The 16858-nt window shown below is 48.1% G+C and overlaps 1 protein-coding gene across 4 annotated transcripts in view; it reads right to left on the bottom strand.

Annotated features, from left to right (window-relative positions):
- Positions 1 to 16858, bottom strand: part of BCAR3 (BCAR3 adaptor protein, NSP family member) — a 130990-nt gene that overhangs the window by 27397 nt on the left and 86735 nt on the right. For 3 of the 4 annotated variants that reach the window (XM_068966709.1, XM_068966708.1, XM_068966710.1), the window contains 2 exons: positions 3842 to 3970; positions 269 to 714 (listed from right to left, as the gene is read on the bottom strand). In XM_068966709.1, the coding sequence (XP_068822810.1) occupies positions 269 to 714; positions 3842 to 3970 (575 nt within the window). The remainder of the gene's footprint in view (positions 1 to 268; positions 715 to 3841; positions 3971 to 16858) is intronic. The other variant, XM_068966711.1, reaches the window with a different exon arrangement.

Below are 16858 nucleotides of genomic sequence, written 5' to 3'. Positions count from 1 at the left end.
TATTCTTGCCTGGAGAATCCCATGGACAGAGCAACCTGAAGGGCTGGTCCATGGGGTCATAAAGAGTCGGACACGACTGAAGCAACAGCACAACTGGGAACTAACCGCGCAATGTCAGTGTCAGCAGCTCCAGTGACCCCTGGAGCAAACATTAACATCTTTCATTGTTCCTCTGCTCCCATGGGAAGCTTGCCTGCTGAGCAGAGCTGGCCCTGGCCAGGTGAGTGCCCCCATGGTCCCAACACCGCCCGAGGAGGCCCCGACTCACCTGAGGAGGTTGCCCCTGGGCAAGCCCTGCTCTCGGGCCTGGGTGCTGCCCACAGTGAGGCTCAGCCTCTTGGCCCCGTCCAGCCTCCCCTCTGCAAGGCTGCCCTCGTGGGCCCGGTCTGGGGAGGAGGCTCCGTAGCGCTCCTCCAGGCAACGCAGGGGCACCGTCCTGTTGACGGGCTGGAAGATGACGGCTCCACTCTGCTGCGAGATAGGCCGCCGGTTGCCCACATAGCAGCGCACCAGGCCAGGGATGGAGTCGAAGCTCTCCATCTCAAACTGGTACTGCACGCGGCTGTAGGCCTCGCTGAGCCGTACCACCGTCCGGCGGATCTTGAAGTGCTGAGGGAGGTTCTTCCACTGGCAGGTCAGGACGAAGTCTCCTGGGCTGGACAGAGAATCACGAACCAGGAAGTCACCATCTCGCCGCATGAGGTTTTCTGACACCTTTGGGAGAGAACGGTGAGTGAGGAACAGGCAAGGCAAGCTTAGCTGCACTACAGACAAGGCTATAATGTCTCTTCTTCCTCAGTCGGCTCTTTATTTTGTCAAATTCTGAGAAGACTCATTCATTCATTTATGAACTATCTGTTGATCACCTACTGTGTGGCACCACCGACTCAATGGACATGAATTTGAACAAGCTCTGGGAGATGGTGAAGGACAGGGAAGCTTGGCGTGCTGCAGTCTCTGGGGCTGCAGCGTCAGACGTGGCTGAACAGCAATAGCTGTGTGCCAAGTACTTGCAGGCTCTGCATTTATATAGTGAATGAAGCTGAGCCTCCACTGGCTCAGAGCTTCTGTTTTTACTGGAGAGCTTCTATTCTAGTAGGGCAAAAAAGGAACAGGTATGCTATGTCAGATGTTGTAAAGTTAAGGAAAAAGTAAATTGGGATGGGGGCTGTCCTTTTAAATACGGTGGTTAGGAGGGTATCATCTATGCAGACCTGAAGGATGTGAAGTGATAAAACTAAATAAGAAAATTTGTGTCTGGTGGGTCTGATTCTTTCTCTCCCTGCAACACCTGGAGGAGGAGGATGTTGGTTGTCGTCTATGGGTCATCCTCAGAGCCCTCTCCAAAGAAACCCCTCTCCAGGCCTGGTGGGTGGGGAGGAGGAGGGTCTGCATGGAGGCAGAAGCCAGGGACAGTAGAACCAGACCTCTGAGAGTGGCTCTGGGCACACCGATTATTCTGCGGGCCTGGAACAAAGTGGCCAGCCTCTCATCCCACAGAGTTATTGGGAAGGTTATATATTCGCATACATAATATCTGAGGCATCCCTGCTGGCTCAGTTGGTAAAGAATCTGCCTGCAATTCAGGAGACCTGGGTTCGATCCCTGGGTTGGGAAGATCCCCTCGAGGAGGGCATGGCTACCCACTCCGGTATTCTTGCCTGGAGAATCCCCACACCCGGAGGAGCCTGGCAGGCTGCAGTCCATGGCGTCACAAAGAGTTGGACACGACTTAGCAACTAAACCACCGCCACGTAATATACACAAAGCACTAGTACAGTGACCGGAACATAGTAGATGTTAAAAAAATCATTAGCTATAAGGATACTGAAGGTTGTAACAAAAGGAGAATTTAAATTGTGTCCTAGAATGGTTGTTCCCATAGCTAGTCTGCCTGGGTTTGCATTCTTGTGAGACAAGTTATGTGTACAAGTTACACTCCGTTACATCATCTGTAAACTAGGATAATATCTCCTACAGAGTGGCTATAAAGATTTAAAGGAGTAAAGCGTTAACTGTGTATGTGTTAGTCAGAGTTGTGTCTGACTCCTTGTGAGCCCATGGACTATATAGCCCACCAGGCTCCTCTGTCCATGGGATTCTCTAGGCAAGAAAGCTGGGGTGGGTAACCATTCCCTCCTCCAGGAGATCTTCCCAATGCAGGGATCGAACTCAGGTCTCCTGCATTGCAGGTGGCTTCTTTACCATCTGAGCCACCAGGGAAGCCTTAAGAGTTAACTATAATGACCATCATCATTGTTACAGTCTTTAGATATACAACCTAGCTGATGTATAGCTGAAAATTTATACTCATGGCAAGTGGGAAACAAATTTCATGATTATGATAAGGAGAATGATGGTGATGACAGACATCAGATTTATAAACTTTGACAAGTTTTCCAGGACCTGCCAACATTTGATCAGCTAGCTCAGAATAGTATGTTACCATGGTTACCTTAAAATGGCATCTTAGCCTTAAAAATGTTTTCACACAGAAATTCCACGTCTTGGAATTGAGCCTGAGGAAATGATGATAGTGATGAACGTGGTAGTTATCTTAAAGGTGTTGGGAGAGTGCCCAACACAGAGTGGAGCAAACACACAATGAGTGCAGACAATGGGGGCTGGTTGAGAACAACATTCCATAGCAGGAGAAAATTCCCAGGTTATGTCATTAAGGGAAGAAAGTGGGCTGCTGAGTTATAGGCAAAATGAGCTCAAGCTTGATTTGGGAAAGCCTGGCAGGATTTATATCAAAATATTCATAGTGGTTATCTCCAGAAGGGAGAATTATGGGTGAGAGTTTAATTTGCTTCTTTTTTATTCTATTTTCTATCATCAATTTTAAGCTAAAAGAAGAAAAACAAAGTTGAAATAAGAATTATTTCTTTGATGGTGCTGAGAATCTGCTACATTAAAAAAAAAAAACCCATTCACAATATGATGCCCCTGCCCCACCCCCTCTTTCCTGTCCTGTGGTCCTGAGTGATTGACTGGTCGGATCATGTTACAATAAAAACTCAAGGAAAATTCTATACCTCAATTCTGCACTTATTTTTCAATTTCTATACTATTAAATACAAAAACATTATTCATGGCTAGGACCCAAAGGACAATCACACAAAGTATATTCTGGCTATGAGTCTGTGGTCGCGGGTATAATTCCTCTTCCCCATTTCTGGGCCAGGGGCCCGATAGGGGAGTCAGACACGACTGAGTGACTTCACTTTCACTTTTCACTTTCATGCATTGGAGAAGGAAATGGCAACCCACTCCAGCATTCTTGCCTGGAGAATCCCAGGGACGGGGGAGCCTGGTGGGCTGCCGTCTATGGGGTCGCACAGAGTCGGACACGACTGAAGCGATTCAGCAGCAGCAGCAGCAGCAACAGCAGCAGAGAATGAATAATTGCCGGCCCCACTAGGGCATAGGCGGCCTGTTTCTCTGGGTTACCTGCCCTGATGATACCCTCTTTTCACCTGAAATTAAACCACGGCCTTAAGAAGGAAGCAGGCTCCACAGGGTATGAGGCTGCAGGCAGCTGGCCAAGAGTTCAATTAGCTGAACCACAGCCCGCCCTCATACTCCCCGAGGTGCCACCCTGCATGGCTGCCTCCCGCTGGGCCCATGTTTACAGACTGCAGAACAACTGCTTTTCCTTCATCCCCTCACTGGCCACAGGCAAATGGACTTTGAATTCTGACCTTAGCTCTTCCCAAGATCTCCTTAGAAACGGGCCTACATTAAGTCACCGCAAGCCACTTCATATTATTTCATTTGGGCTGAACTGGAGCTTGCTCCTAATGGCCCTGGGCACATGACCTTGCGTGCAGGCGGGTACCTGTCGGGGGATGCGGCCGTGGTACCAGGCGTGGCTGCGCAGATCCTCACTGCTCAGCAGCAGCTCCTCCTCCAGCTCCTTCTTCAGCCTCTCAGGGGTCCTGTCCATGACGTGCCTCTCCTTGGAGAACTGCAACACAGGGTCCCCAGTCACCAGTGACCTTCCCACCCTGCTCAGACTGGCGAGCCCAGGCCAGCCATCCAGAGAAGACAGCCTTGCAGTCACCTGCTTTGCTATCAAAGCAGTATATGCCCAAAGCCCCGGTCAGGTAGGGAAGCCTGGATAATGATTACAATTAGCTGTGACCTTTCATTTCTCTGGCTGCAAGTGTGCAGTAAAATTTTCACCTGCACACAGGGACTATGACAGCAGAGTTAGCCAAGCTGTTCCTTTTATTGGTCTGCTCGTGAAGCAGCTGAAAACGTGGGGAGCAGGGTGGGGGGCAGCAGGGAAACAGATGTGTGGGGCATGAGGTACATCGAAGTTGCCTAGGGAGCTTCCTCGTTCTCCTTCTGAACTGTCCTGACACACAGCTGGGAAGGACACAGTCCCCACCTGGCCCTGGAGGGACAACACTGTCCAAAGTGCTGCCTTGATGACCTGAATTTTTTGCTACTGGCCAACTCCAGTTCAGGATTGAGTTTGCTTTTAGAAACGTTTAGAGCAATTGGACAGAGTAATGTCTCCTGCATCTACTAACAGAAGTCTGAGTTTGTGTTTTGTATGTAATTTTAATTTCATTTTTCTAATATTTTTTTTATAACAGACTGGAAATTGAAACTTAAAGAACTGACTCTTCCCTTCAGGCAGTTTGAGAATCACTATATCTAGGTCTTTGCCCAGCGGCCGGGACAGGAGTTCTGGGTGGGTAGCGCTCACTGGGGTTTAATTTAGAACCCACACCCACTTACAACATATGAACTGAACTTGGACACCTGCCGGGTTCCTAGCAAAACCAGGCTCAGGGACTATGGCTGAAGGTCATACAAGAAGGAAAAGGTCATGCACATGTCCTTGTATTTTCTCAATTTTCCCAGGTTGGCTTCAAAAGCCTGTAGGACTCACAAAACTATCCTCATCATTCTGCCCTGCACCTTAGCAAGGAGAGAGCCCCCAAACTGCCTTTACTCAAGGAAAAGACCTGGGGGCTTCCCTGGTGGCTCATTGGTAAAGAATCTACCTGCCAGTTCAGGAGACACAGGTTTGATCCCTGACCCAGGAAGTTCCCACAGGCCGCGGAGCAACTAAGCCCACGTGCCACAACTACTGAGCTAGCGCTCTAGAGCTTAGGACCTCAACCACCGAAGCCTGCGCCACCTGGAGTCTGCGCTCTGCCAAGAGAAGCCACTGCAATGAGACGCTGCAGCACTACAGCTGAGAAAAGCCCGCACGGCAATGAAGACCTGGCACAGCCAAAAGAAAGTAAATAAAATTTTAAAAAAAGAAGAAGAAGAAAAAGACTTGGGATTTTACCGCTGGATTCTTATCCTCAACCCATGAGGGCGCTGGCAGCAGAATGAGTCCCCGGCTCATTCTTACTATTTATTTACTTCTCCCCCTCCCCTTCCCCTCCACTCCTCACAGTGCAGGCCCTCGGGAGTGTTTGATGGATGAGCTGAATTCCTATCAAAGCGATGCTGATGCAGGCCGCCCATGGCGCCCGCAGGCATTAGCAGTGATGTCTGACACTGTCGGCTTCGATCATTAATTATGTACAGGTACATCTGAAGAGAGCTCCTGGGGAAGACTTGAGTACCGAATGTAGGTTGTCAACCAGGCCACATGTGCTATGCGTTTATTGTCTGTCTCACCTCCTGCTAGATAATCAGCGTCATGAGACCAGAGCCCGTCTGCCTGCCTCGCTGTTGCCCTCGAGAAGTGCATGAACATGTGGGGTACCCCCTACTCACTGAATGAACAGATAACCCAAGATGAAGAAGGCCTGTGACTTTTCTTAGTTAAGAAAGTTCTATTTCCTCTCAAATTACCTGAAACCCTGTTATAGTTGGGTGTGTTGCCATACAGCTACAGGATGATATTCCTCCATCTCCCTCTCTTACTGGGAAGTGTGGCCACATGACCAAGTTCTGGCCAGAGAAGGATAAACTGCCACACTGGTGGGATTTGCAAGCTGAGATGTGATGGCTGGAGCTGCAACACCATCCCGGACCATGAGGAAGAAGCCAAGCCACAGGAATGGGGGTGAGGGTGGGGTGGGCAGAAGGCCTGAACAAGCCCAGGTCCCTCACAGCAGTAAGGCCAACACCCCAGCCCTGGATTGCCCATTTCCAGGTCTTCCATGTAACCTCTCTTTTTTAAGCCTGTTATTTTGAGTGTTCCTGTCACTAGCAGCTGAGTTAAATCCCGGCTGATACTGTGACCCAGGCCTCTATTTAGCCATCCTGGCAATCTGTATGCCCCAGCCTAAATCCCTTGTCCTGAGCCCTGAAAATGCAGCAACCAGCAGGCCCCATCCTCTGCATAACCCTCCACTGAAGCTGTATTCGCCCTAACCCCTAAAGCTATTGCCATACTTCTGTTTGCATTCCCCTTGCTCCCTGATTCCCAACATCCAGGCCATGTCCCACCACCCTCACCCTCTCTCTCTTTCTCAGCATCTCATCAATATCAAAGTTGTTTTTAACATTTTATACATGACAATCTTTTACTCTAGGTTTTGAGATAATATTGTTCACACTTGTTACCAAAAATATAAAATCAGCTCTGTTAACTTCTGTCCTAAGTCCTTAGAGGAAAGTCCACAATTACTGCTCTCTTCCCCCTATGGACTCGAGAGGCAGGGCACTCTAGGGAGGTACCTAGAGAGAGAAGATCAAAAAGACTGACCCTCTCAAATAATCTGGGACAGAAACCAGACTTCAAAAAATAAGCCCTTAAGCTCTTGCATAATTTGTGAAAAGTCAGGAGGTTACACAGTTGTCTAGACTTGTATTTTAAAAGAGGAGGAGGAGAAGGAAAAGGGAGGGAGATGGGGAGAGAGAGGGGAGAGGGGAGCGGGGAGACAGAGCCACAGTGAGCAAGAACTGCAAAGGGCTCCTTAGTTCAAGCTGGTGAGGGCTGGTTCTACCGCATTAAAAGGAGCCAGGTGGGCTGCTGGGAGCGTCTGCTTCAGCAGATGACGTGGGCAGTGTCTCCCAAACAACCGAAGAGGCGATTCGAAAGTCACCCACAGGTGACTGATCACCCTCATGATGAAACAGTGGTTATTTGGAGGGAGGATTCCTTCTAGAACTTTCACTTGTAGTTTTAATCATATATTTTATTTTTCTCAAGTGCCTGTTTTACGAACTCTTGACCTTGGTGACTCTGATTTTGCCACTGTGGGTAAATATTTTGATCAGCTAGCAACCCCATGGGTGGTGAGGGGTGACCATATAAGAAAGTTTGGCAAAATGGATCCATCTGACTGCACTGCGACTGCTGCTTGCGCACCTTGGGGACCGGACCCGCGACACTTGGCAGAATTCGGATGGCTTCCCCCAGACAGCAGAACCTTGGGGACCGGACCCGCGACACTTGGCAGAATTCGGATGGCTTCCCCCAGACAGCAGAACCTTGGGGACCGGACCCGCGACACTTGGCAGAATTTGGATGGCTTCCCCCAGACAGCAGAACCTTGGGGACCGGACCCGCGACACTTGGCAGAATTTGGATGGCTTCCCCCAGACATCAGAACCTTGGGGACCGGACCTGCGACACCTGGCAGAATTCGGATGGCTTCCCCCGGACAACAGAACCTTTGCTAACGGCACACCCTTCCACGTAACTGCTCCCATCCGGCAGGCATTTGAAATTTCTTCTGAAATGCCGCCATCTTGGATAATTTGGGGGTCTTACTGGCTACGAAGTAAATTCTAGTGATTCAAGGTAACACAACAGTATCTCAGCAATGGTTTTTTTTTAAATTGGAGGCTAATTACTTTACAGTACTGTGGTGGTTTTTGCCATACATTCACATGAATCAGCCATGGGTGTACATGTGTCCCCCATCCTGAACCCCCTGGTTTTTCTCCCATTTGCATGGTCCTCTGAAACTGATACTACTAATGAATCCTCCCGCCCTTCCTTAAATTACCTTCTAAGGAGAGCCTAGATGAGAGAAGCTGTCCCTCATACACAGTTTGTGCACAGCCGAGAATGCAGCATGAGAGACTGAATGAGGGGCAGGTCCAAGCCCTCCGACAGCTTCCGATCTTGGGAAAATAGGGAGGACACTGCACATCTTTCACACCTGGGCGAGTCCCCAGAGCCTTCTCTCCAGGCTGATCTCTTCCAGCTCTTTCACATGTGTTTCCACACACATCTTCTGAATTCACTGTGTTTCAAAGACTGGCTGGACGCAAGTCATTCTCAGTCTGCAGTGGGCACCATGCACCCAAGCAAGTGTAACTTCAGCTCTGCTCTCAGGAGGGTTACACTGGACAGAAGCGCACTGCTCACCAGCCCTTTGGACTTTACATTCTTCAACTGCCAGACAGAGACAGCATGGAAATAATCAGGAATAATCAGTCTCTCAAACAGATGCTATAGATGTTACTAATGACCACCTTATAGTTGTACAACTTTTTCTTCAGGCTCAGATTCTCCATTTGTCCTTAACTTTGAACTTCATTCCAAGAAGACAAGTCTGATTCCTTGTCTCTCAAGCCTCTTATCTGTAGGGGAGACCAGAGACAAGGGACTTGGGTTTCTCTGCACCAGCAGAGGCTCTAGCCACCCTGAACTCCTCCACACACAGCAGCTGGGGCACAACTTCCAGAGCGAGGGAAGATGCTAGGCTTTGGATCAAGAACATTCTGCCCACGAGCCTTACCAGGTTCATTCTAGGGACCAATCCCACTCACAGCCCCCATAACAGAAAGATGCAGTCTGGACATACATCTTCTGCTCCACATCTTGCCTGAGTTGGATCCATCAGAGATCTGAGAGCAGTTGCTTATTTTTAGGAGGGGGACGGAAGGGTATAAGAAAATGTGCTATGTAGGTAAATTAAGTAATAAGCATACCTTGATCAGGAAAGAAAAGGAAGGAAGGAAGGAAGGAAAGGAAGAAGGAGGGAGAGGGGGAGAGAGGGCTTAGTAACTACTGTGTCAGAATTACCCACTCACATGGCTCCACTTCTAAAACTTCATCTGGTCCCAGTCGTTAGCATTGGGGTCTGAGATGAGAGGCAGGTAAGCTGATAACTATGGCAAAGGAAGGAATGGATGAGGTCCACAACTATCCAGCCACACTGAAGAGTAGCTGGAAAGTTCATAAATTACTGTAATTGTTGCTTCTCATGGAAATCTGAGTCTAACTACTACTTTCCTATTGCTGGCATTTCCACAACCCTAATACCAATGAATGTTATAGCACAGCCTTTAAGAGCTCGGGCCAGCCTGCCCAGTACATCCGCAGGCCACTGTGCCACTCACCAGCTGTGTGGCTTAGGGCAAGTGACTTTACCTCTCTGTAGAGCTCCCGGTCTTCACAATGAGGATAATAATGTGTGATGAGAGGTTGATAAGGATGAAATGGATCAATATCTGTGAAGCCCTTTCACCGTGGTACACAGACAGCACTGTTAGTGGTTCTTATAGACATATCAGAACACTATTCTGGTTAACTAGAATGGAAGGTTTATGTTTGAGATGTTTATGGTCTGATGCACATACAGCCATGATGAAGAGGGCAAGCTGGTATCTGGGAGGAAAGCAGCCTGGTACTCGTCCAGGTGTCCACTGTCTACTTCAGTCCTCTTAAGAACCTCACTGTCCACCTGCCCCAGGTGGTCCAGTTTTGTGGCCAGGACCGGTCCTGGCTTGCTGAGGTTGGCTCTGAAAATCACTCTAATCTGGAATGCACATCTCTGGAGCCTCACATGGCAGGCAAGTCTGGTCTTGACTTGCTGGAACAGCTGGAGCCCAGGAGATGCTTGGAAAACACATTCTGCAGGCACAGAGCCAGCTCCGCCGATGTGCTGGGAACCTCGATTAACGAGGAAACCTACATTTCAACAGTTCGAGGAAGAAAAGCTGGTCCAGCCAGGGGAGGAACAGCTCGGGTCTTGAGAGGCCTGTGTGATGTGTGATCCTGCATTTCAAATCAGGCATAACAATGGGACCCAGCCTCTCAGGAGGTTTGCGTTCGTTCAGAAGTGTGCGTGGGGGGAGGAGGGGGCGGGGTGGGGGGGATGAGGGAGGTGTGTGTACTGCAATCGCAATGGGTGGGAAAAGCCCAGAGCAGCTCATTTGTGTGTAGGAGACAGTTGAGAGGATTAGAAAAAGATGGCATCTGCATTATAATTAATATTTATTTTACTCTCTCCCTGCCTGTAAGAAAAGCTTCCCAGTTCCCACAGAATTTTAAATTGTGCAAGGTCATGGAAAGACCATGTCCCCAGGCTGGGAGCTGTGTGTGGAATGGAAAAGATTATGAGGCGCCATCGTGGGGCCACTGACAGATAGCTCAACTGGTAAAGAATCCATCTGCAATGCAGGAGATTCCGGTTCAATTCCTGAGTCTGGAAGATCCCCTGGAGAAGGGCATGGCAACCCACTCCAGTATTCTTGCCTGGAGAATCCCCACGGAGAGAGGCGCCTGGTCAGCTACAGTCCATGGGACTGCAAAGGGTCGGACACGACTGAGCGACCAAGCACAGCACAGGCTGCAGGCGGGCAGTGAAGCCTGGGGCCACCCTCATGAGGGCACAGTCTCCTAGAAGCCGACACAGGGAATGGTCAACACATCCCTGAGCACTGAATTCTTACCCCTGCCCCTCCAGCTCCTTAGTCTGGGGGAAGTTACACCACCTGTTGATCCTTTGATTTTCCTCTGCGACAAAAGGGCTCCCTATGGGATAGGGAGGAAGAAGGAGAGGACAGGATATCAGGGTTGGCCCTTGAGGGTAAAACTTGAGAAGAAGGAGAGTGCTTTGGGCATTTGAGCTAAGAGCACCTGGGCTTTATCAGATAGAGGTTCTGGTTGGGGTGGAGAGGGCTGAAGCAGGCAGAGACATCCGGTCACAACATCGCTTCTCTCCTCGCCAAGAGAGCTCTATCTTTTCTCTAAGTATGTGGTTCAGACCTACTTCCCTGGCCATGGCTGGCTGACCCAAGCTGGCCCAATCAGAGTTCTTCCTGGAATCTTCCTAAGTGAACTGAGTAAAAGACACCCCACCTGCTCTGAAAACATCATGAGACTGGAAGTACGGAGGTTGCTTCATTTTTTGACCCACAGTGTGGATGAGACTGGGCTGGGAGAATGAAATCACTGTGGGAAGAGAAGAGGAGCAAGAGATGCGAGTGTCAAGCGGCATGCGTGTCCCTAACCCCGGGGATTACATCAACTTGTAAACTCCCCTGTGACCTCAGTTAGTTTGCACTGGACTCCTGTCACTTGTCACCAGAGCAGTCCTGACCCAGGAAGGTGGGGATAGGACGGATCAGACAGAGGGGCACTGCAGGCTGAGGGCTTAGACCTCCGCACTCCAGACAGTGAGGGCTGTTGACAATTTCTGCCCAGGATGGCAACAGGTACAAAGAAAGAGATGCTTTTAGACAGATCAATCTGGCTGCAGTGAGCAGAAGGGACTGGAAGGGGCTGAGGTTAGTGGCACAAGGCCAGTTCAGTCTTTTGAAAGGTGCTGATGATGCCCAGATCCCCATTTCCAGCCTTTACAGCTGGTGCCGTGGTAGGATATTTACCAGAATCCACTTCAGAGCTCAGATGTCGATATGGATAAACAGAACTCATCTTCTCTGGAAAGCCTGCTCTTTTCCCCCTCCCCCAGACACTGACACCTCCTCTCCCCTCATTACTCACAAGAGAACCCTCAGAACTGGCTTCCACTGATCTAGCAATTCCTGATTCTCCCTCTCACTAAGGTCCATTCTAATCCCCATGAAAGTTACCCTGTCCTGTTCTCCCTGAACCTTCACAATCGCCTCCTGACAATTTTCCTATCTCCGTGGTCCAGTGGTACAACCGCCGCCTACAAAGCCACAGACTTCTATAATTCCTGCTCAGGGACTTTAGTCAAGGGGTGCCCCACCAGGGCTGACATGAGTCACAGGCTCTCCCAACCCCTCTTCCCCGCAAACAGACGGGCTTCTTACATCTGGTCTGCACTCTCCCAGGGCTCAGACCTGGTCCATAAGGGACACAGACATGCATCCTGCCCTCTCCTCCCAGATTCCTGAGCTTTGAACACATTACATTTCTCACAGCCCCGTGAGCTAAAGCACCACCCTGGCGGTATACTGATATCTCATATTGGGAGCCAGGTCTGAATTCGATAGAAGGCCCAGGTCATGAGAAGGTGTGGATACATGAGTGGAGACATCTTCGTGGGTCTCCAGAAATAAGTGGCAGAGGCTTCATTGATGGGGAGAATGCACAAGGGCACTGCTATTTGCGGTGGAATCCATGAAAGTGTTAGTAGCTTGGTCGTGTCCAACTCTTTGTGACCTCATGGACTATAGCCTGCCAGGCTCCTCTGTCTATGGAATTCTCCAGACAAGAATACTGGGGTGGGTTGCCATTCCCTTCTCCAGGAGATCTTCCCGACCCAGGGATTGAACCCAGGTCTCCTGCAACATGGGCAGATTCTTTAGCACTGAGCCACCAAGGAGGCCCTTAAGTCAGCAGATTTGGGGCATTAAAGTTGTTTGGACTCGATTTAAAGGGTCCACATGTTCCAAAGGGTCACAGTATTCTACAGATAAAATCCAAAGGCCAGAGATGCCCTTCTCCATCTGGCCATGAGCTCCCTTTCTGAGGTGCACTGACCAGGGCCCTGGTCACTGGGACCTTCCCCAACTTCCCAGACACACATTCTCTTACATCCCTCCTCCATGCTCTCGCCCTGTGGTCCAGAAACAGCAACCCCTCTGTAAGCGCCACTGTGCAGCCTGGTTGGAGCCTAGGCTGGTGAATGGGGAGAGGCTAGAGGAGAGATGGACAAGGAGGCGGGGCCTTGAAGGCCACACTGAATTAGTCTGATTCCATCCAAGGGGGCAGGGAATCCCCTGTCACACTGCACAGTGGGGCCAAGGCTCTCTGCCAGGCTTGAGCTCCTGGGGGCCAGAGGCCACAGCTCACTAGTCTCTAGCTCCCAGAGCCTAGCCTGGGACCGGCACACAGCATGTGTCCAGTAACCACTTATTGCCTGGAACCCTGCTTGCCTTCTTGCCCTCCATGTGGCAGCTTCCTTGTCACTGGGTGGGGAGAAAAAGAAAGAGTTTGAAGGCTGGTCAAGAACAGGTGATGAAAAACAGGCATAGGTCAATGAAACGCAATAGAGAGCCCAGCAATAAACCCATGCTTTTATGGGCAATTCATCAACGACAATGGGGTAAGAATATACAGTGGGGGAAAGTCAGCCTCTTCAATAAATGGTGTTGGGAAAACTGCAGTTACGTGTAAAAGAATCAAATGAGACTCCTTTCTCACACCACATACAAAAATAAACTCAAGATGGATTAAGGACTTAAAATGTGAGACCTGAAACTATAAAAACTTCTAGAAGAAAACATAGACAGTGCACTCTTTGACATCAGTCTTCATAATTTTTTCCTCCTCAGGCAAGGCAAACAATAGCAAAACCAATGGGACTGCATCAAACCAGAAATCTTTTGCACAATGATGGAAACTATTAACAAAATGAAAAGGGCTCCTGCTAAATAGATATCTGAAAACAATATATCTGATAAGGGGTTAACATTTTAAATATACAGAGAATTCATACAACTCAAGAGCAAAAAACCAAACAACCTGACTTTTTAAAACGGGTAGAGGATCAAGATAAATATTTTTCCAAATAAGACCTGATAGATGGCCAACAGGCACGTGAAAAGATGCTTACCATCACAAATCATCAGGGAAATGTAAGCCAAAACCACAATGAGACATCACCTCACACCAATCAGAACGCTGCTGCTGCTGCTGCTAAGTCACCTCAGCCGTGTCTGACTCTGTGCGACCCCACAGATGGCAGCCCACCAGGCTCCCCCATCCCTGGGATTCTCCAGGCAAGAACACTGGAGTGGGTTGCCATTTCTTTCTCCAATGCATGAAAGTGAAAAGTGAAAGGGAAGTCGCTCAGTCATGTCCGACCCTCAGTGACCCCATGGACTGCAGCCTACCAGGCTCCTCCATCCATAGGATTTTCCGGGCAAGAGTACTGGAGTGGGGTGCCATTGCCTTCTCCGCCAATCAGAATGGCTATTACCAAAATGACAACAGATAATACAAGTTGGAGAAAAGGGATTCCTGGTGCACTATTGGTGGAAATGTAAATGGGTACAGAAGCTGTGGAAAACAGTACAGAGACTTCTCAAAAAATTTAAAACAGAACCCAATTCACTCCTGGATATTTATCTGAAGACAACAAAAACACTAACTAGAAAAAAATTATGCACCACTGTGTCCACCGCAGCGTTACTCACCATAGCCAAGATACGGAAGCAATCCGAGTGCCAATCAGCAGATGAATCGATAAAGAAGACTTGGCATATATATACAACGGAGTATAACTCGGCCATAAAAAAAAGAAACCGTGCCATTTGTGACAATGTGATGGACCCAGAGGGTATCATGCTAAGTGCAATAAGTCAGGAAAAGACAAATACCATAGAATTTCAGTTATATGTGGAATCTAAAAAACAAAACAAGGGACAAACGTAACAAAACAGAAACAGACTCATAGATACAGAGAACAAACAGAAGGGAGTGGGGCTGGGGGAGGAGATAAATAGGTGAGGAAGATTAAGAAGTACAAACTTCCAGTTGCAAAATAAATGAGTCAGGGGATGAAATGTACAGTGGGGGGAATACAGTCGAGAATTATGCAATACATTTGTATGCTGACAGATGCTAACTAAACTTATCATGGTAATCATATGAATGTACAGAAATATTAAATCATTATGTTACATAACAGGAATTAACATAGTGAAATATCCATCAACTGTACTTCAAACACAAACAAACTCATAGGAAAAAAAGATCAAATTTGTATTTACTAGAGGTCAGGGTTGTGGGAGGGAGAATTGGATGAAGGCAATCAGAAAGTTCAAGATAAATAAGTTCCAGGGATATATGTATAACATGATGAATTAATACTGCCTCAATATTATTGCCTGGGAAATCTCATGGAGAGAGGAGCCTGGCGGTCTACAGGGGGTTGCAAAGAGTTGGACACAACCGAGTGACTGAACACATATGCATGTATGTTACAAATGTTAACACGTATGTTAAGAGAGTAAATCCTGAGTTCTCATCACAAGGAAACCAAATACATTTTTTCTATTTTTTTAATCTATACAAGATGATAGATGTTCACTAAACTTACTGCGATAATCATTTCATGATGTATGTAAGTCAAATCATTATGCCGTATACTTTATATAGTTCTGTATGTCAATTATATCTCAATAAAACTGGAAGAAAGAAAAAGAACAGATGATCTTGGCCACCTTTCTAGACTTCTCTTAACTTGTGTCTGTCTACATCTGGGGGTATTAGTACCCACTTCACTGGGCTACCTGACCTCATGTACCTGGCATTTAAAAAAAAAAAAAAAAAAAGGACCTGGCAGCGTGCCTAGTACATAGTATATGCTCATATGGAACAATGTAGAATTTGAAGCCCCTTTAAAGATGCCTCTTAGCTACAAAAATAGAGTTGCTTCACCCACTAAAGAATTTTTTTTTTTTTAAAGAATTGTACAATCCATCAGAAGGTTTTAGAGATATCTGGACTTTGAGACTTCAGCTCTAATGGAGTAAAAAAGCTAGGAGTTGAAACTACCAATTTCTACTCAGGTGTAGGTGTGTTTATTCTGTTCATTTCAGTTCCAATTAATAGTTGCTGGGTTTTTGAGTGCCGCTAAATGCTTCCATCTGTGCAGAGTGACGCTGATCACCGGGAAGGCGGCACCGTCCCTTGGTGGCATGTGTCTCCGTATGAACACACACGTGCAGTTGCTCCAGCCAGTCACACGTCCACAGCACGCAGGACAGGGAAGCAGCCTGAGAGTGCAGGGAAGCTGTGTGTTTTGTGCGAGGGCCGAGAGGTCCTGGTACAGAGATGACATGTCCTTTGGGGCCCAGGCGGCTTAGTCACCAACATGGTTTTTTGCTGAATTTTTAAGATCGGGATGATATTCTAGTCATTCATTCTATGATCAAGGTTGGGAATTGACTTGCTTAAGATAAAAAGGGAGGATGGACAGGAATGTGCACAAGAAAAGAGGAGCGAGGGAGTGAAGAGGGAGGGAGGGAGTTTCTGGGCTATTCTATCCCAGTTTAGAACATCAGGCCACAACAGCCAGAAAGCTATCAGGCTCTCAAACAAAAGTCTCTTTCTTCTGCACAGGGATGATTTTCTCAGCTAAGGGAGAGATCCACAGCAGTCCAGGCTGCTCGCCAGGTTCAACCAAACAACTCCACAGGTCTCATCCAGAAATTACGATCACAAACAAAAGTATCAGTCTCACTGCAAGTAAAACTGGTCTCATTTCTGAGCAAAGACGATGTCCTCTGATTGGTGGGAAACCCCTCTGGGTCTGCCATGCACTGTCCCTAAGTTGGCTGGAGCCAGGGTAACACAGGCGTCCAGGTAGACAGACCCTCATCTGGAATGCGCTGAACTCCTGCTTGTGATGATGTGATGGCTGCACCATTTGGATCCCTAACAAACGTTGTAAACACACGAAGAGGTGGAGCTCCCCTACCTTGGAAAAGCCACACTGTCGATCACCTTTACTGGAGTATTCTGAAGCCTCACCAAGGACTGTCTTATAAAGTAAATCCACCTAAAAATAAGATACTTTGGAGATTTCAGAGACTTGGCGCCTTTGAACCACTGCTTTGGGCTGAATTTTAAGCAGTGGGCCAGTTTATAACCACATTCCAAAGTATATCAAGGGCTTTCAGAGATCCAACTGGTATTTTTACCATTGAAAACCAGCATAAATTGATCATGAAGGCACGGAATGAATAAATCCCAATT

Source organism: Capricornis sumatraensis, chromosome 2, assembly GCF_032405125.1.
Source record: "Capricornis sumatraensis isolate serow.1 chromosome 2, serow.2, whole genome shotgun sequence".
Taxonomy (NCBI): domain Eukaryota; kingdom Metazoa; phylum Chordata; class Mammalia; order Artiodactyla; family Bovidae; genus Capricornis; species Capricornis sumatraensis.
Note: the sequence above shows the minus strand (reverse complement) of the source record. Positions and strands in the feature narration are given on the sequence as shown.